This window comes from Heteronotia binoei, chromosome 2, assembly GCF_032191835.1.
Source record: "Heteronotia binoei isolate CCM8104 ecotype False Entrance Well chromosome 2, APGP_CSIRO_Hbin_v1, whole genome shotgun sequence".
NCBI classification, from domain to species: Eukaryota; Metazoa; Chordata; class Lepidosauria; order Squamata; family Gekkonidae; genus Heteronotia; species Heteronotia binoei.
Window position 1 is genome coordinate 198,422,231 of NC_083224.1, and position 21,088 is coordinate 198,443,318.

The 21,088-nt window shown below is 50.3% G+C and overlaps 1 protein-coding gene across 1 annotated transcript in view; it reads right to left on the reverse strand.

The window, feature by feature from the left end:
• The window catches only part of TMEM59L (transmembrane protein 59 like), a 37,787-nt gene that overhangs the window by 15,668 nt on the left and 1,031 nt on the right, over positions 1-21,088 (reverse strand). The window contains exons 2-4 of the mRNA XM_060233439.1: positions 8,617-8,722; positions 5,931-6,025; positions 261-407 (exon numbers count right to left, since the gene is read on the reverse strand). Coding sequence (XP_060089422.1) covers positions 261-407; positions 5,931-6,025; positions 8,617-8,722 — 348 coding nt within the window. The remainder of the gene's footprint in view (positions 1-260; positions 408-5,930; positions 6,026-8,616; positions 8,723-21,088) is intronic.

Genomic DNA, 21,088 nt, shown 5'->3' on the forward strand with positions numbered 1-21,088 from the left:
ACCACTCACCATCTTTGTCGCCTTCCTCTGGACCCATTCCAGCTTGTCTAGATCCTTCTTAAAATGTGGTGCCCCAAACTGAAAACAATACTCCAGGTGAGGATCCCCCAGAACTTCCACATACCCCCTGCCCTGACCACCCCAACACAGCCTGTCATGCTGTTCCCCCCAGTTTTGGCCAACCCAGCCAAGATGCCCTCTTGCCCTGCCTCTGGGAAGTAGTTCTGCATCTTTGCATCTGTCCTCTTCCTCTGACTCACCTGGAAAACCACCACTTTCCCGTCATCTGACTGAAGGTAGAAAGTCCACGTAGAGGAGATGAAACTTTGGGCGGAGCTGACGATGTCATTGCAGAAGTTGGAGACCAGGTCAAAGACCGAGAATGAAGCTGGTTTCAGATCTTGAACCTGTCCAAAAGGAAGACAAGTGACTATATGAAGCTGCCTTATATTGAATCAGACAGTTGGTCCATCAAAGAAGAAGAAGAGATTGGATTTATACCCCGTCCTTCACTCGGGAGTCTCAGAGCAGCTTGTGATCTCCTTTCCCTTCCTCTCCCCACAACGGACACCCTGTGAGGAAGGTGGGGCTGAGAGATTAGAGTCCGCCACTCTTAACTATTACACCAAATTGGTTGTCAGGTCAGTCAAGGTCGGTCTTGTCTACTCAATCTGGCAGCAGCTCTCCAGAAATTGCCCAGTCACACCACACAGGCAATTTATTGGGTGGGCAGGCACAGAATTACATAAGAACATAAGAGAAGCCATGTTGGATCAGGCCAATGGCCCATCCAGTCCAGCACTCTGTGTCACATAAGAACATAAGAGAAGCCATGTTGGATCAGGCCAGTGGCCCATCCAGTCCAACACTCTGTGTCACATAAGAACATAAGAGAAGCCATGTTGGATCAGGCCAATGGCCCTTCCAGTCCAACACTCTGTGTCACATAAGAACATAAGAGAAGCCATGTTGGATCAGGCCAATGGCCCTTCCAGTCCAGCACTCTGTGTCACATAAGAGAAGCCATGTTGGATCAGGCCAATGGCCCATCCAGTCCAGCACTCTGTGTCACATAAGAACATAAGAGAAGCCATGTTGGATCAGGCCAGTGGCCCATCCAGTCCAACACTCTGTGTCACATAAGAACATAAGAGAAGCCATGTTGGATCAGGCCAGTGGCCCATCCAGTCCAACACTCTGTGTCACATAAGAACGTAAGAGAAGCCATGTTGGATCAGGCCAATGGCCCTTCCAGTCCAACACTCTGAGTCACATAAGAACATAAGAGAAGCCATGCTGGATCAGGCCAATGGCCCTTCCAGTCCAGCACTCTGTGTCACATAAGAACATAAGAGAAGCCATGTTGGATCAGGCCAATGGCCCATCCAGTCCAGCACTCTGTGTCACATAAGAACATAAGAGAAGCCATGTTGGATCAGGCCAGTGGCCCATCCAGTCCAACACTCTGTGTCACATAAGAACATAAGAGAAGCCATGTTGGATCAGGCCAGTGGCCCATCCAGTCCAACACTCTGTGTCACATAAGAACATAAGAGAAGCCATGTTGGATCAGGCCAATGGCCCTTCCAGTCCAACACTCTGAGTCACATAAGAACATAAGAGAAGCCATGCTGGATCAGGCCAATGGCCCTTCCAGTCCAGCACTCTGTGTCACATAAGAACATGAGAGAAGCCATGTTGGATCAGGCCAATGGCCCATCCAGTCCAGCACTCTGTGTCACATAAGAACATAAGAGAAGCCATGTTGGATCAGGCCAGTGGCCCATCCAGTCCAACACTCTGTGTCACATAAGAACATAAGAGAAGCCATGTTGGATCAGGCCAATGGCCCTTCCAGTCCAACACTCTGAGTCACATAAGAACATAAGAGAAGCCATGTTGGATCAGGCCAATGGCCCTTCCAGTCCAGCACTCTGTGTCACATAAGAACATAAGAGAAGCCATGTTGGATCAGGCCAATGGCCCATCCAGTCCAGCACTCTGTGTCACGTAAGAACATAAGAGAAGCCATGTTGGATCAGGCCAGTGGCCCATCCAGTCCAACACTCTGTGCCACACACTGGCCAAAAAAACCAGGCACCATGAGAAGAAGAAGATATTGGATTTATATCCCGCCCTCCACTCCGAAGAGTTTCAGAGCGGCTCACAATCTCCTTTATCTTCCTCCCCCACAACAGACACCGTGTGAGGTGGGTAGGACTGGAGAGGGCTCTCCCAGCAGCTGCCCTTTCAAGGACAACCTCTGCCAGAGCTATGGCTGGCCCAAGGCCATTCCAGCAGCTGCAAGTGGAGGAGTGGGGAATCAAATCCGGTTCTCCCAGATAAGAGTCCACACACTTAACCACTACACCAAACCGGCTCTCCATGAGGAGGTCCATCAGTGGGGCCAGGACACTAGAAGCGCTCCCACTGTTTCCCCTCCCAAGCACCAAGAATACAGAGAATCATTGCCCCAGACACAGAGTTCCAACAATTTGTTGTGGCTAAGAGCCACTGATGGACCTCTGCTTGATATGCTTATCCAAACCCCTCTTGAAGCCATCTATGCTTGTAGCTGCCACCACCTTCTGTGGCAGTGAATTCCAGGTGTTAATCACCCTTTGGGCGACGGACTTCCTTTTAACCATTCTAACCCAACTGCTCAGCAATTTCATTGATCAATTATCATGCTGATAACCTCCTGCCCGGTTTAGCTAATGAGGCAACCCCTTCTTGACACACTTAGACACACTCGAGACTGAGCCCAGACTGCTGGTCGGAGAACAGCCGAGGCCTTTTACTGAAATACCCGTCATGATCTTAGGCCTAGTGTGGCCTACAGGCTCCAGGGAAGCCTGTATCAGAGTAGCTACAGAGCCTAAATTTCCCAGGATCCCTTTTGTCCCTCTGACTGGATTGGAAGAAATTTAGGAGGGAAAACTTGACCAGGGAAGGCTGGAGAGGTGGGACTTGGGAGAAAAGCATAAAAAGGCTAGCTCAGGGGTGGCCAAACTTGCTTAATGTAAGAGCCACATAGAATAAATGGCAGATGTTTTAGAGCCACAAGACATGAACATCAGATGTTTGAGGGAAGGAAGGAAGGAAGGAAGGAAGGAAGGAAGGAAGGAAGGAAGGAAGGAAGGAAGGAAGGAAGGAAGGAAGGAAGGAAGGAAGGAAGGAAGGAAGGAAGGAAGGAAGGAAGGGAGGGAGGGAGGGAGGGAGGGAGGAAAACAAATGGAGGGAGAGGTGGAAAGAAAGCAACTTTAACTTTAAATGCATTCTCCAAGCCACCAGCTGTCTTGGCTTAGATTTAATGAGAGAAATGCCTTCTCCAAGTCGGCCGATGGGGCAGTGGAAGCTTCAAGAGCTGCACAATATGTGTGAAAGAGCCAGTTGTGCCCCCTGAGCCACCGTTTGGCCACCGCTGGGCTAGCTACAGACAGGAAAGTGTTGCCTCTGGGAATGTGCAGCTGGCTAGAGGTTGCAGCAGGAGGAATCCATCCCCCCAGGGAGTGGCGAGTCTGTTGGCATTAGAAGAAGGGAACATTTAGTCAGTTGTGCCAGGGCTGTTATTTTGCATTATACCCCCTTCACAGTTTCTACCTTTCACTGTTGGGCTAACAATTAAAACCACTTGTTGTTTTGAGCACTTACAATAAACTTGTTCTTGTTATACTGCTTGGGTCCTCATGTCTCTTCGGTCACATATAGAAGGTGTTTTGTTAAGAAGGAAGACAGAGGGGTCGGGTGGGGGCCCTAGGCCCTCCCAGACAGACTCTTACCAGAATGGTGGCAGCCGTTAGAGGCCTTCCCTGGTCCCCTGCTGTGCAACAACCCCCCAAACTCCAAAGTTTCAAGGGCCTGAGACCCCCAACGACAAGGGCAGTTTTTAAGCAGTAAGCTGCTAGCCCTCAGGAATGTAGAAAAAGGCTTGAAAACAATGACTGCAAAAGGGCCCCTCCAAAAAACATGTGTAGAATACAAATAACCGGGGCTTTTTTTTGTAGCAGGAGCTCCCTTGCATATTAGGCCACACACCCCTGATGTAGCCAATCCTCCTGGAGCTTCCAGTAGGCCCTGTGAGAAGAGCCGTGTAAGGAATTCTAGCAGGACCTCCTTTGCCTATTAGGCCACACACCCCTGATGTAGCCAATCCTCCTAGAGCTTACAGCAGGCCCTGTGAGAAGAGCCCTGTAAGGAATTCTAGCAGGACCTCATTTGCCTATTAGGCCACACACCCCTGATGTAGCCAATCCTCCTGGAGCTTACAGCAGGCCCTGTACGAAGAGCCCTGTAAGGGATTCTAGTAGGACCTCCTTTGCCTATTAGGCCACACACCCCTGATGTAGCCAGTCCTCCTGGAGCTTCCAGTAGGCCCTGTACGAAGAGCCCTGCAAGGAATTCTAGCAGGACCTCCTTTGCCTATTAGGCCACTCCCCCCTGATGTAGCCAGTCCTCCTGGAGCTTCCAGTAGGCCCTGTACTTAGAGCCCTGTAAGGAATTCTAGCAGGACCTCATTTGCCTATTAGGCCACACACCCCTGATGTAGCCAATCCTCCTGGAGCTTACAGCAGGCCCTGTACGAAGAGCCCTGTAAGGGATTCTAGCAGGACCTCCTTTGCCTATTAGGCCACACACCCCTGATGTAGCCAGTCCTCCTGGAGCTTCCAGTAGGCCCTGTACGAAGAGCCCTGCAAGGAATTCTAGCAGGACCTCATTTGCCTATTAGGCCACACACCCCTGATGTAGCCAATCCCCCTGGAGCTTCCAGTAGGCCTTGTACGAAGAGCCCTGTAAGGAATTCTAGCAGGACCTCCTTTGCCTATTAGGCCACACACCCCTGATTCAGCCAATCCTCCTGGAGCTTCCAGTAGGCCCTGTGAGAAGAGCCCTGTAAGGAATTCTAGCAGGACCTCCATTGCCTATTAGGCCACACACCCCTGATGTAGCCAATCCTCCTGGAGCTTTCAGTAGGCCCTGTACGAAGAGCCCTGTAAGGAATTCTAGCAGGACCTCCTTTGCCTATTAGGCCACACACCCGATGTAGCCAGTCCTCCTGGAGCTTCCAGTAGGCCCTGTACGAAGAGCCCTGTAAGGAATTCTAGCAGGACCTCCTTTGCCTATTAGGCCACACACCCGATGTAGCCAGTCCTCCTGGAGCTTTCGGTAGGCCCTGTACGAAGAGCCCTGTAAGGAATTCTAGCAGGACCTCCTTTGCCTATTAGGCCACACACCCCTGATGCAGCCAATCCTCCTGGAGCTTCCAGTAGGCCCTGTACGAAGAGCCCTGTAAGGAATTCTAGCAGGACCTCCTTTGCCTATTAGGCCACCCCCCCCCCCGATGTAGCCAATCCTCTTGGAGCTTCCAGTAGGCCCTGTACTTAGAGCCCTGTAAGGAATTCTAGCAGGACCTCCTTTGCCTATTAGGCCACACAACCCTGATGTAGCCAATCATCCTGGAGCTTTCAGTAGGCCCTGTACGAAGAGCCCTGTAAGGAATTCTAGCAGGACCTCCTTTGCCTATTAGGCCACACACCCCTGATGTAGCCAGTCCTCCTGGAGCTTCCAGTAGGCCCTGTACTTAAGAGTCCTGTAAGGAATTCTAGCAGGACCTCCTTTGCCTATTAGGCCACACACCCCCGATGTAGCCAGTCCTCCTGGAGCTTTCAGTAGGCCCTGTACGAAGAGTCCTGTAAACTCTTGGAGGATTGGCTACGTCAGGGGTGTGTGGCCCAATGTGCAAGGGAGCTCCTGCTACATTAAAAGGCCTGCAAATACCACGCCAGCAAGTAAGATTAAAAAAACTGCCTTGCATCTGACTAAACATCCTGTAACCCTGGAAGCTCCCTGCCACTGGGAGAAGAACCCCTTGCTGGTAACAGATTTCCCTGTCTCGGTCTGAGCACCCCAGGATGGAGACTGGAAGTTACCTTTTCAGCTCTGCTCTCCGTCTCCGGCAGCTGCGTCCTGCACCCGGTCATGCAGCCAAACTGCTCCGCACCTCCTGAGTAAGCCTCCACGCAAGCTGCAAAAGAGGAAAGAGGGGAGAGGCGACAGTGTGGTCTTATGGTTTTGCTCAGGGCTTTTTTTGTAGCAGGAGTTTCTTTGCATATTAGGCCGCACACCCCTGATGTAGACAGTCCTCCAAGAGCTTACAGCGCTCTTCTTGCAGGGCCTACTATAAACTCCAGGAGGATTGGCTATACCAGGAGTGTGTGGCCTCATATGCAAAGGAGTTCCTGCTACAAAGAAAGCCCTGATTTTGCTTGAGAAGAGCAGGACAAGAGGGCGCGTGGACAAAGACACAGTGCTGCTCTGCGTGCAGCGTTGCAGAAACAAGAAACAAATGGCCCCTCGGGTCACCTCTCACTCTGGCTGCAGCCGCCTCATCCTCTCTGATCCTGGGTCACGGCACCTTGTTTCCCTTCTGACTGCTGCCCAAATTGGCCACTCCTTTCTTGGTTCCGATAGGCCAGCACAACTCCGTCCCCTCCTCAGGGGTGGAATTCTACCAGGAGCTCCTTTGCATATTAGGCCACACCCCCTGATGTAGCCAATCCTCCAAGAGCTTACAAAAAAGAGCCTTGTAAGCTCTTGGAGGATTGGCTACATCAGGGAGGTGTGGCCGAATATGCAAAGGAGCTCCTGATGGAATTCCACCCTCATCCAGACCTCCAAAGTCCTCCCACCCAGTGGCTATTGGCTGTGGTTCTTAAAATGGGAACCTCCACATCCATTGACAGTCTACCTCTGAATACTCAACAGGGACAATCAGGGAGTGAGTGACAATCGCTGAGACCTGGCTGGAAACTGGATCCCAGCTTTAGACGGACCTTTGGTACGATCCATCAGAAAGCCCTTTTCACATCAAACCCAGGCGAGCCCGATCTCATCAGATTTCAGCAGGGCGGACCCTGGCAAGTGCTTGGATGGGAGGACCCCAAGGAATACCAGGAGTGGGAGGCCAAGGCAGGCTGTATCAAGCTACCTCCCTGAACGTACTCCATGCTCCAGCAGGGGTCGCCAGACTTCCAGACATGTGTGCACATACGCACACGCAAAAGACAGGAAAAAAAATGAGCCTGACAGTAAAAATAGAGCTTCCACAGCCAGATATACTCTACCCCAGAATATCAGATGCTGCGGTAAAACAACGTAGGAAGAGGGTTTCTCTTTAAAGGATTCCGTAAGGACTACTGATTGGCCAGTGCTAGAAAGAGAATGCAAAGCCAATGGACCTTTCGGCCAGCAAGACATACTAACATTGTGTACGGACTGACAAGACTTGCATAGGTAGGTAAATTCAAAGTGGACAGGCCCTCTGAGAGACGTTAGCTATGGCCAGAGCTTTTTTTTGTAGCAGGAACTCCTTTGCATATTAGGCCACAGACTCCTGATGTAGCCAATCAATCCTCCATGAGCTTACGCTAGGCCCTCTACTAAGAGCCCTGTAAATTCTTGGATGATGATATTGGATTTATATCTCGCCCTATACAGAATCTGAGAGCGGTCTCAATCTCCTTTTACCTTTCCCCTCCCCCAAAAACAGACACCCTGTGAGGTGGGTGGGGCTAAGAGGCTTGTCCCAGAAGCTGCCCTTTCAAGGGCAGAGTCTCAGAGCGGCCTACAATCTCCTTTCCCTTCCTCCCCCACAACAGACACCCTGTGAAGCGGGTGGGGCTGAGAGAGCTCTCCCAGTAGCTGCCCTTTCAAGGACAGAGTCTCAGAGGGGCCTATAATCTCCTTTCCCTTCCTCCCCCACAACAGACACCCTGTGGGGCAGGTGGGGCTGAGAGAGCTCTCCCAGAAGCTACCCTTCCAAGGACAGAGTCTCAGAGCGGCTCACAATCTCCTTTTCCTTCCTCCCCCACAACAAACACCCTGTGAGGTGGGTGGGGCTGAGAGAGCTCTCCCAGACGATGCCCTTTAAAGGACAGAGTCTCAGAGCGGCCTATAATCTCCTTTCCCTTCCTCCCCCACAACAGACACCCTGTGGGGCAGGTGGGGCTGAGAGAGCTCTCCCAGAGCTGCCCTTTCAAGGGCAGAGTCTCAGAGCGGCCTACAATCTCCTTTCCCTTTCTCTCCCACAACAGATGCCCTGTGAGGTGGGTCGGGCTGAGAGGGCTCTCCCGGAAGCTGCCCTTTCAAGGACAGAGTCTCAGAGCGGCCTACAATCTCCTTTCCCTACCTCCCCCATAAGAGACACCCTGTGAGGTGGATGGGGCTGAGAGAGCTCTCTTAGAAGCTGCCCTTTCAAGGACAACTCCTGCAAGAGCTGACCCAAGGCCATTCCAGCAGCTGCAAGTGGTGCAGCGGGGAATCAAACCCAATTCTCTCAGATAAGAATCCAAGCACTTAACCACTACACCAAGCTAGCTCTACTGTTTCTTTCCAACAATTCACATATGCACAGCAATCCTGGTAAAAGAACAAGAAAGTTATGTGGTCGGGGGGGGGGGGGCGGAGAGAGAGGTCTGCTGTATCTGCTCCCAAATTTTGCGTGGCATCCTTAAGAATCTGTCACAGAAGGCCCAAAGCGCAAGACGGGCAGCAGCCCGACATGGAGAAGGGGCCCTGGATAGGGTAAAGGAACAGGAGCTGGGGACGCTGCCTTACTTGATTCACACTCGGCTCTGGTTGCATTCAGCTCAGCGGCGGGATCCACAAAATGGCAGATGGAAAACAGCCGGCAGCCGCGGTAACAGGCATTGAGAACGGCATCCTAGGAGGAGGGATGGAAAAAGAAGAGAGATCTGGACTAAAAGATGCACTTCCGACAATTCAGCTTCGCAAGGGGTACACGTGGGAGACGATATCCGCCAGCGCCAGCATCAGTCCGTGTTGCCAGAGAATCACACATATATGAAGGCTCACTGGGATGAACGGGAACCGAGAACTGGGCCGGGGGTGTGCAGAGGAGGCTAGCCCAAACAAACAGCTCCGCACCCCCCACCAATCACTTGCAGGCAGCGTTGCCTCCAAGCGGAGTTAGCGTGAGCTAGCTCACAGATTTTTAGCTTCCAGCTCACACATTTTCGTTTCCGCTCAGGAAAAATGGCCCCAGAGCACACTCATTGATGCAGTAGCTCAGGGGTGGCCAACGGTAGCTCTCCAGATGTTTTTTTTGCCTACCACTCCCATCAGCCCCAGCCATTGGCCATGCTGGCTGGGGTTGATGGGAGTTGTAGGCAAAAAAACATCTGGAGAGCTACCGTTGGCCACCCCTGCAGTAGTTCACAACTTTAATGCCAGTAGCTCCCAAAGTAGAATTTTTGCTCGCAAGACTCTGCAGCTTAGAGGGAACATTGCTTGTAGGCCTTCCTACCAACAATTCCCCACCATCATCTCATTAATATAGCCCGGGGTGGCCAAACTATGGCTCGAGAGCCACATGTTGCTCTTGCACATATATTGTGTGGCTCTTGAAAGTGTGGCCCGCTGCTCCACTGGCTGGCTTGGAGAAGGCATTTAGGGAAGGACTGTGGCTCAGTGGTAGAGCATCTGCTTGGGAAGCAGAAGGTCCCAGGTTCAGTCCCCGGCATCCCCAGCTCAAGATGGTCCAGGCAAATAGGTGTGAAAAACCTCAGCTTGAGACCCTGGAGAGCCGCTGCCAGTCTGAGAAGAAAATACTGACTTTGATGGACCGAGGGGAGTCTGATTCAGTAGAAGGCAGCTTCATATATATATATATATGTTCATTTGTCTCTTTAAATCACTTCTGCAAGCCAAGCCAACTGGCAGCTTGGAGAATGCATTTAAAGTTAAAGTTGCTTTCTTTCTACCTCTCTCCCCCCATTTGCCTGCCTGCCTGCCTTCAGGGCTCTCAAACCTCTGATGTTCGTGTCTTGCGGCTCTCAGACATCTGGCATTTATTCTGTGTGGCTCTTACCTTAGGCAAGTGTGGCCATCCCTGTTCGTGAGCACAAAAGCAAGAAAATCAATGCTCTGCGTTTAGGGCTACATCCCCAATGTGGTCCCCACTGGCACCTTTACAGTTGCCCAGCTTTTTAGAAAATGGATGTGGCTGGATGAGTCTCCTGCCCAGCAAGGCTTCTGATTGGACGCTGGAGACCCCATCGGCTGTGTGGATTTCTACCGGAGAAAGAGCCTTCTCAGTTGCGGCCCCCCACTGGTGGAACCAACTTCCAGAAGAAGTAAGGGACTTGCGCAGCCCTGCTCAGTTCTGCAAGGCCTGTAAAACAGTCCTATTCTGACTTGCCTTCTGCTGAATCACAGTATAAGTAGATGCCCAGCATTGCTGAACTTAATGAAATCGGCACTAGCACCAAAATTGTTTTAAAATGATCTAATTGGTATTAATTAATTGTTAAAACTTTAATTGTTTATTTACTGTTTTATTGTTTTAGTTTGACTGTTGTGAGCCGCTCTGAGCCTGCTTTGGTGGGGAAGGTGGGATATAAATCTGAGAAATAAATAAATAAAATAAGAGGGGATTGGATAAACATCTGGACCATAGGTCCATCAGTGGCTATTAACCGCAGAGTACTGTTGGAACTCTCTGTCTGGGGCAGTGATGCTCTGTATTCTTCGTACTTGGGGGGCAACTGTGGGAGGGCTTCTAGTGTCCTGGCCCCACTGACGGACCTCCTGATGGCACCTGGTTTTTTGGCCACTCTGTGACACAGAGTGTTGGACTAAATGAGCCATTGGCCTAATCCAACATGGCTTCTCTTATGTTCTTATGTCTGCTGCAAAAGATGTTCTGTATTCTTTGTGCCTGGGGGGGACACAGTGGGAGGGCTTCTAGTGTCCTGGCCCCACTGATGGACCTCCTGATGGCGCCTGGTATTTTGGCCACTGTGTGACACAGAATGTTGGACTGGATGGGCCATTGGCCTAATCCAACATGGCTTCTCTTCTGTTCTTATGTCTGGGTTAAGTGATGTTCTGTATTCTTGGTGCTTGGGGGGGAGGCACAGTGGGAGGGCTTCTAGTGTCCTTGGCTCCACTGATGGACCTCCTTATGGCACCTGGGTGTTTTGGCCACTGTGTGACTCAGTGTTGGACTGGATGGGCCACTGGCCTGATCTAACATGGCTTCTCTTAGGTTCTTCTGTCTGGGGCAGTGATGCTCTGTATTCTTGCTGCTTTGGGGGGCACAGTGGGAGGGCTTCTAATGTCCTGGCCCCACTGATGGACCTCCTGATGGCACTTGGTTTTTTGGTCACTGTGTGACACAGAGTGTTGGACTGGATGAGCCATTGGTCTAATCCAACATGGCTTCTCTTATGTCTGGGGCAAGTGATGCTCTGTATTCTTGGTGCTTGGGGGGGCACAGCGGGAAGGCTTCTAGTGTCCTCACCCCTCTGATGGACCTCCTGATGGCACCTGGGTTTCTTTGGTCACTGTGTGACACAGAGTGTTGGACTGGATGAGCCATTGGCTGATCCAACATGGCTTCTCTTATGTCTGGGGCAGTGATGCTCTGTATTGTTGGTGTTGGAAGGCTTCTGGAGTTCTGGCCCCACTGATGGACCTCATGATGGCACCTGGGTGTTTTGGCCACTGTGTGACACAGAGTATTAGACTGGATGGGCCACTGGCCTGATCCAACATGGCTTCTCTTAGGTTCTTATGTTCTAATATTGTTTCCATGGCAGCTTCCCCCACAGGGCTGGTTTTGCTCTCTCTCTCTCTCAGTCTTCTCCCTCAGTTGACTTTTAAAATTTACTCTTCTTGTCCCCTGCACTTAGGGTTCCTCTGTGCGTACGTGTGCACGTGGCTCCACCTCCCACGGTGGCCATTTTGGGCTCTGTCAGAATTACAAAGGACGTCTGCCCTAGGAGCTCACAATGTCACCAAGGCACTGGCCTCCTCTACAGGGCTGTTGTAAGATGTCCAAGATACCTTTGCTGCTACAAAATGATGGTTTAGTATACGAATCCGAGGGAACAAAATAACCCAGCAAGGATGTGCGTCTGTGGGGAGGGAATACAGATCAAGTTTGCATTCAAAATAAAATCATATTATTATTTTGAACCCCAAACAATTCACGTTTGAGTTGCCTTATATTTCAAACATTAGTGTCGAATCTGTGCCAACAGTTTTCTTACAAAGTCCGTTACCAAGTATGGGCAGGAAAAGAGCCCTTCTCTCGCCTCCAATTTAACAGTCTCGCAATTCCAAAATAGTGCTTAATAAAACAAAAATGAGCTTATTCTTAGGGCTAAGCCAATGGCCCAGTAAAGGACTTTAGAATCAGTTGGGATACTAACACCGCTTTGGGATGAAACCTACAAAAGAGTCTAGCACACAACAGAACAGTTACTTGCATGTTAAAAAAATGGTAAAGGTGGCCCCTGTGCAAGCACCAGTCGTTTCCGACTCTGGGGTGACGTTGCATCATGACGTTTTCACGGAAGACTTTTTACAGGGTGGTTTGCCATTGCCTTCCCCAGTCATCTACACTTCTCTCCCAGCAAGCTGGGGACTCATTTCACCAACCTCGGAAGGATGGAAGGCTGCTACCAGCTACCTGAACCCAGCTTCTGCCAGGATCGAACTCAGGTCGTGAGCAGAGAGCTCAGACTGCAGTACTGCAGCTTTACCACTCTGCACCACAGGGCTGCTATCTGCATGTTAGTCTGTAGCAGAAAAGCAATCTTTTTTATGTCTCTGCTCACCTGGAGACAATCCTCCACTCACCATAGGTAACCAGCCAAGCGATAACTCATTCACTCATTTGTTATGAGGGCCGGATCTGACATAAATTAGACCTAGTTGGCCTGTGTATGTACTTATTTAAGATTAGGTAGCAGAGATATAAACTTTTTAAAGGACACAGACAAAAACGACTAAAGATTTTTTTTTTAAAAGACCCCTTAAAATAAAACATGCTTAAAACATTAGCATTCGTTGGTCTTAAAGGCGCTTTCCTTGTATCTCTCCCATGGGATCCAGGGAACTGGGCAAAGGAAGCTGTGGCCCTTTCCCTCCGTCCCCAAGGGACCAGGAGGAGCCTCAGCCAATGGAGAAAACAGAGGCTTTGCTCTGTAGCTCTTGTGCGATTGAGCAAGCCTTGCAAGGCAAGTTGAGATGCAGAAGGAAGCAAGAGAGGGAGATGGACGCAGACAAGAGCCAATTGCTCGCGGGGCCTGATTCGGCCCCCAGGCCACATGTTTGACACCCCTGCTTTAACTGGAGATCCAGCCGAAAAGCTGGTGGGAAGAGCAGTCTGGTTAGCTCCAATGGGGAAGATGCAAAGGGGGGGGGGCTGGGAGGCACAGCCACCTCTTCCTGATGCCACAGGCAGAGAAGGAAGGAGGAGGAGATCAGTCTCCGAAGGAAGGTTGCATTTTTACATTTCTTTACCATCCCCCAGGACAAACAACAGACTGCTGGTGGGTGGAAGGATCAGACCCGCCATCTCCTTCTAAGGGTTTTTCCCCCCCCGGGGGGATCCATCCAGCCCTCCAAGAGAGGAAGAGAAAGAGAGAGAGAACAAAGTGATTTCAGTTGCACACAAAGAGTGCCGGATAAAACTCTGTGGAGGCTCCTAGGCAGATGAAATCTTGGGGGGGGGGGGGGGGAGATGAAATCTTGGGGGGGGGGGATGCTGGAGCATCCACCCCGCTGCCCCTAGCCCCCGCTGCAGCCTTGGAGGCATCTTCTCAAAAGCCCCTTTGACAGAGTTGCGGCGGAGAGGCCGAGAGAGGGGCAAACTTGGCAATGCAGCCCCAGGCAAATTGGGCAAAGAACGGCTCAGTCGCTGGCTGCGTGTGCAGGCTGGGAGGGCTGCAAACAGGGGGGGGGGGGGGAACCGGCAGAAAAAACTGGCCCGTGGTCCCTAAAGGCTTGGGGGCCCATAGGCTGGTGCCTACTTGGCCTATTTATTAACCCGTCTCCTCCCATATACGCCCCGGAGGTCACTTCGTTCGGCCTCCCAGGATCTTCTGATAGTCCCCGGCCCAAGAGATGCCCGTCTTGCCTCTACCAGAGTCAAGACTTTCTCGGTTCTGGCCCCGGCCTGGTGGAATCAGCTCCCTACGGAGATCCAGGCCCCACCTGGCTTGCTGGCCTTTCGTAGGGCTTGCAAAACGGAGCTGTTCCGCCAGGTCTTTGGATGAGGCGGTGGGCGTCTATTGATCGATTGGTTGGCCTCTCCCCTGCTGCTCTGCGGCACTGTTTTGTGCTATACCACCTTGCTGTCATGTCATCTTGCTGCGCTTTGAGGAATGTTGCAACTGGTTTTTATTATGATTTTAGTGGGATTTTATTCCTATTTGCTGTACTCCGCCCTGAGCCCCCAATGGGGGAGTGGGTGGAATATAAATAAACAAACAATAATAATAAATTAGGGTTTGTAGAATCTTTCGGGCTCAAGTGCCGTATTCTACTGGAGAAAGTTTTCCTTCCAGACGTTTCGTTCTCAGCTGCGGAGAACATCCTCAGCGGCGTTGCAGCCGGAGCAGGCGCTCTGACCTTCTTGGCTGCTGTGCGTTGAGTGGGGCCAGGCCTGCTGGAGAGCTGCTATTTCTAGGCTGGAGGGGGTGTGGTGAGAGGGCAATTGGTTTGTGGATGTGCCCATTGTTTGGTGGGGATTCCTGGAAGGGTAGTGATAAGGAAACTGGCTGTTGAATGTGACCATTGTTCTGTGTTAGAAAACTTTCTCCAGTAGAACACGGCACTTGAGCCCGAAAGATTCTACAAACCCTAATGATGTTACCAGCCGTGAAAACCTGAAATCTTTGATGATGATGATGATGATGATGATGATGATGATGATGATGATGATAATAATAATAATAATAATAATAATAATCCAGGCCTGCCTGCAAAGCTTCCATCCGGCTGGCCAACAAAAAGCCAGGCTCTGATTCTTCAAGGGTACCATCGACGGTGCTGACACAACAGAACCTCCATGTACAAGGGCAGTATTCCAGACGCTGAGGACAAAGGGGCCTAAAATGACAAGAGCCCCCACACTCTGTTTGCAGGCTTCCTGGAGACCTCGAACTGAGGACGCAGAGCCAGAGAAATGTTTGGTCTGATCCAACAGGGCTCTTCCGATGAAGGTTCTTCAGTAGCCTTCGATAGGGTTAGAGCAGTCGGGTTAGGACAGATAAAAGGAAGTCCTTCTTCACCCAAAGGGTGATTCACACATGGAATTCACTGCCACAGGAGGTGGTGGCGGATGCAAGCATAGCCAGCTTCAAGAGAGGAAAAGATAAACATCTGGAGCAGAGGTCCATCAGTGGCTATTAGCCACAGCGTATTGTTAGAACTCTCTGTCTGGGGCAATGATGCTCTGTATTCTTGGTGCTTGGGAGGGGCTTCTAGTGCTTCTAGTGTCCTGGCCCCACTGATGGACCTCCTGATGGCACCTGGTTTTTTGGCCATTGTGTGATACAGTGTTGGACTGGATGGGCCACTGGTCTGATCCAACATGGCTTCTCTTATGTTCTTATGTCAGGGGCAGTGAAGCTCTGTATTCTTGGTGCTTGGGGGGGCACAGTGGGAGGGCTTCTGCTGTCCTGGCCACACTGATGGACCTCCTGATTGCACCTGGGTTTTTTGGCCACTGTGTGACACAGAGTGTTGGACTAGATGGGCCATTGGCCTGATCCAACATGGCTTCTCTTATGTTCTTATGTGACACAGAGTGTTGGACTGGGTGGGCCACTGGCCTGATCCAACAGGGCTTCTCTTGCATTCTTATGTGACACAGAGTGTTGGACTGGATGGGCCATTGGCCTGATCCAACAGGGCTTCTCTTATGTTCTTATGTGACACAGAGTGTTAGACTGGGTGGGCCACTGGCCTGATCCAACAGGGCTTCTCTTATGTTCTTCTGTGACACAGAGTGTTGGACTGGATGGGCCACTGGCCTGATCCAACAGGGCTTCTCTTATGTTCTTCTGTGACACAGAGTGTTGGACTGGATGGGCCACTGGCCTGATCCAACAGGGCTTCTCTTATGTTCTTCTGTGACACAGAGTGTTGGACTGGGTGGGCCACTGGCCTGATCCAACAGGGCTTCTCTTGCGTTCTTATGTGACACAGAGTGTTGGACTGGATGGGCCATTGGCCTGATCCAACAGGGCTTCTCTTATGTTCTTATGTGACACAGAGTGTTGGACTGGGTGGGCCACTGGCCTGATCCAACAGGGCTTCTCTTATGTTCTTCTGTGACACAGAGTGTTGGACTGGATGGGCCACTGGCCTGATCCAACAGGGCTTCTCTTATGTTCTTCTGTGACACAGAGTGTTGGACTGGATGGGCCACTGGCCTGATCCAACAGGGCTTCTCTTATGTTCTTCTGTGACACAGAGTGTTGGACTGGATGGGCCACTGGCCTGATCCAACAGGGCTTCTCTTATGTTCTTATGTGACACAGAGTGTTGGACTGGGTGGGCCACTGGCCTGATCCAACAGGGCTTCTCTTATGTTCTTCTGTGACACAGAGTGTTGGACTGGATGGGCCACTGGCCTGATCCAACAGGGCTTCTCTTATGTTCTTCTGTGACACAGAGTGTTGGACTGGATGGGCCATTGGCCTGATCCAACAGGGCTTCTCTTATGTTCTTATGTGACACAGAGTGTTGGACTGGGTGGGCCACTGGCCTGATCCAACAGGGCTTCTCTTATGTTCTTCTGTGACACAGAGTGTTGGACTGGAGGGGCCACTGGCCTGATCCAACAGGGCTTCTCTTATGTTCTTATGTGACACAGAGTGTTGGACTGGAGGGGCCACTGGCCTGATCCAACAGGGCTTCTCTTATGTTCTTCTGTGACACAGAGTGTTGGACTGGAGGGGCCACTGGCCTGATCCAACATGGCTTCTCTTATGTTCTTATGTGACACAGAGTGTTGGACTGGAGGGGCCACTGGCCTGATCCAACAGGGCTTCTCTTATGTTCTTCTGTGACACAGAGTGTTGGACTGGAGGGGCCACTGGCCTGATCCAACAGGGCTTCTCTTATGTTCTTCTGTGACACAGAGTGTTGGACTGGAGGGACCATTGGCCTGATCCAACGTGGCTTCTCTTCTGTTCTTAGCTATCAGGTTTTGAATTTGTGATTTTATTATGAGGGGCAACGTGACAGTGTTTTACAAAGTCATCCATGGGATAGAGAAGATAGAGAAAGAAGTACTTTTCTCCCTTTTTCACAGTACAGAAACAAGTGGGCATTTGATGAGATTAAAGAGCAGTAGGTTTAGGACGGATAATAAGGAGCCTGACTTCCCCCAAAGAGTCATTAACACATGGTATTCACTGCCACAAGCTGTGGTGGTGACTCCAAGCAGCTTCAAGAGGGGACTGGAACTAAAGTCCATCAGTGGCTATTAGCCACAGGGTCTAGATGGAACTCTCTGTCTGGGGCAAGTGATGCTCTGTATTCTTGGTGCTTGGGGGGGGGGCAACAGTGGGAGGCCTTCTGGAGGTCTGTGTCAAGCCCCGGCCATTTCTTAGAGATGGCTGGCCACTTGGCAGGTTACTACTCTGACCCTTCTCCATTATTTACTACCATACTCTTACCATATAACCCCCAAACCATCCTGCTTCTCACAGAATCTAGTGCAAGGGTGGCTAAACTTGCTTAATGTATGATCCACGCAGAATAAGCATCAGATGTTTGAGAGCCACTAGACATGAACATCAGACGTTTAAGAGCCACGAGGGAGGGAGGGAAATAGATGGGGGAGGGAGGAGGGAGAGAGAGGTGGAAATGAAGCAATTTTAAATGCATTCAAGCTGGCCAACAGGGCAGTGAGGGCTTCAAGAGCCACACAACGCTTCTGAGTCACAGTCTGTCCACCTCTGATCTAGTGCATGGGACACAAAGACTTTCCCATAAACAACAGATAAGCTTTATTTTTCTCCGGTGTTCTCTCAAGATACCGCGCTTAGGCGATATATAAAAAGCAAAACAGACAGCAAACTCACACATTATGCTCTTATACTTAGAACCCTTATACAATCTTACAATAATCTTACAATCTTAAAATAATTTCCAGTTTTAGTAGCTAGGCTGGCACACTCTATTTCTTTAGAGAGCAAATCCCATACAGTTTAATACCTGTAAGCAGGGCCCGCTCCTGGGGCGTCCTAGGCAGACTTGCTGCCTGGTGCCCCCCCCAAAGCGCCCCCCCAGCCTCCCCTGCAGCTCCACGCCCCCTCCCCTGCATGGTGTCCCCCCTGCCCCCCCCACAGCGTTCCGCTCGCCTGCCCACCACTGCTAAAAGCTTTTGTCTTTTGTTAAAACTTTTGTCACGACCTGAGTTCAATCCTGGCGGAAGCTGGGTTCAGGTAGCCAGCTCAAGCTTACTTTTAGCCGGCGAGCAGGGGGAAGGGAGCAAGGCAAGCGGAGTGTCTGGGGGGGGGGCGGGACACCACGCCGGGGGTGGTGGGGGCGGGCGGCAGCGGCCCGGAGGGGGCTAGCGACAGCAGCAGTGGGGAGGGAGGCAAGCTAAGCGTTTGCCTAGGGCACCGGGGGGGGGGGAGCCCAATTTACCGCCCCCCACCTCTCAGCGCCCTAGGCAACCGCCTAGTTTGCCTACTGGAAGGGTCGGCACTGCCTGCCAGATTTCTAAATGTGCTCAAGCGTAGCAGCTACGATTCTATATTCTCAATCAAACAGGACAAACCCTAGGCCAAAGGATAAATGGACACAATTCTGACATTAGGAATCACAGAACTGAGAAATCTCTGGGAGAACACTTTAACCTTCCAAAGCATTCAATGGGTGACCTCAAGGTAGCTGTTTTACTGCAAAGGAGTTTCAAGAACAGAACGGAGAGAGAAATTGCTGAATTACAAATTGTTATGAAACTTGGAACAAACGCCTCCCCAGGACTGAACAGGGATATTGGTTTTTTATCTCATTACAGATGCTAAACCCACTCTCAGTGAGTACAGCTGTACATCCACAATATTGCAATGCGTTTCTCTTTTAGAATTGTGTATCAGTATAATTATTTGTACTGACATGCTCAAAATAGGGATATTGGCTGTATATCTCATTACACATACTTTACACATTTTCACCATATTTTATTGTATTCCTTTTAGCCATGGCAAACTTGAATTATGTTTACATGTTAAAAAGTAAATTAGGTGGACAAGAACATCACTATCCAATGTATTTCTCTTTTAGCTTTAGCAGGGACTTTGGTTGCTTATCCCATTACATATATTGAACCCATCCCCCATTGTCATTGACAGACAATCCCACATTCTGACATACTACTGTTTTGTTGCTTTTGCATGCTCATTCTACTCAGATCAAAGGTTTGCTCAATTGGTTAATTTTACTGTTCTGTCATTGTACCATTTTATATTCTAAACCACTGCCTAATAGATAATTTTACTTCACCGTCATTGGTTCTTAAATCTGTACCATGTTGCATTCTGGGCCACTGCCTACCAGCTATGTACAGCTCTGCTCAGCTATGTATGACTTTGCTCACTGTGCTGGATTCCTCGTCTGATGAAGCGTGCTTAAGAGCACACGAAAGCTGACTGTCTAAAGAAAAATTGGTTGGTCTTAAAGGTGCCACTTGACTCCTGCTTTGTTCTCAATCTTTGTTAGAGATCTCTAAACACTATCAACTTAATCTTTTTAAAAAGATCTTTAACCAAGCTTGTTCCTGAAGAGGAATCCGATTTATGACCGATAGGACCACTGGAGCACGCAGTGGGTATACGTGGAAAAATGATTCCACATCAACACCCCTGATGTAGCCAATCCTCCAAGAGCTTATAGGGCTCTTCGTACAGGGCCTACTGCAAGCTCCAGGAGGACTGGCTGCATCAGGGGTGTGTGGCCTAATATGCAAAGGAGTTCCTGCTACATAAGAACATAAGAGAAGCCATGTTGGATCAGGCCAACGGCCCATCCAGCCCAACACTCTGTGTCACACAGTGGCAAAACATTTTATATACACACACACACTGTGGCTAATAGCCACTGATGGACCTGTGTTCCATATTTTTATCTAAGCCCCTCTTGAAGGTGGCTATACTTGTGGCTGCCACCACCTCCTATGGCAGTGAATTCCACATGTTAATCACGCTTTGGGTGAAGAAGTACTTCCTTTTATCCGTTTTAACCTGTCTGCTCAGCAATTTCATCGAATGCCCACGAGTTCTTGTATTGTGAGAAAGGGAGAAAAGTACTTCTTTCTCTACTTTCTCCATCCCATGCATTATCTTGTAAACCTCTATCATGTCACCCCGCAGTCGACGCCTCTCCAAGCTAACAGTCCCAAGCGTTTCAACCTTTCTTCATAGGGAAAGTGCTCCAGCCCTTTAATCATTCTAGTTGCCCTTTTCTGGACTTTCTCCAATGCTATAATATCCTTTTTGAGGTGCGGCGACCAGAACTGCACTCAGTACTCCAAATGAGACCGCACCGTGTGCATTTCTGGTCGCCGCACCTCAAAAAGGATATTATAGCATTGGAGAAAGTCCAGAAAAGGGCAACTAGAAGGGCAACTACAAAAAAGGCCCTGCGTGTTTTTATTCTAAAACAGGGGTGGCTGCACTTGCTTAATGCAAGAGCCACACAGAACAAATGTCAGAGACCTGAGAGCCACAAGACATGAATGTCAGATGCCTGAGAGGTGCAAGACAGGAAGGAAGGGAAGAAAATAGATGGGGAGGGAGAAGAAAAAGGAAAGCAACTTTAACTTTAAATATAGTGATTTAAAGAGAGAAATGCCTTCTACAAGCCAGCCGACTGAGCTGTGGGGGCTTCAAGAGCCACAAAATATGTGTGAAAGAGCCACAGTATGGCCACCCCGGTTCTAAAAGAAACACATCCAACCGCACACCCCTCTGGGTGCACAAAAAGCCCGGCACAGACAACACGCCCTTCGCCCCAGGTTGGGCTTTCAGAGCTGAATTTCTCCCGCTTTGCCGCAGGGGATAAATCCTGATGCTTCAAAATAATAATAAAGAGTTCTGTCCGCGACAAGGGGGAAAGGCACACAGCTGCAGCCTTTTTTGCACGCTCCTGCGCGCTCACAAACACCGATCGTGCTTCCACGCGCGTTTGTGCAAGCAGGCGGCTTTCCACGCTGGGATTCGCGGGGAGGCAGGAGAAGCGGGCAGCCCCTGCCCAA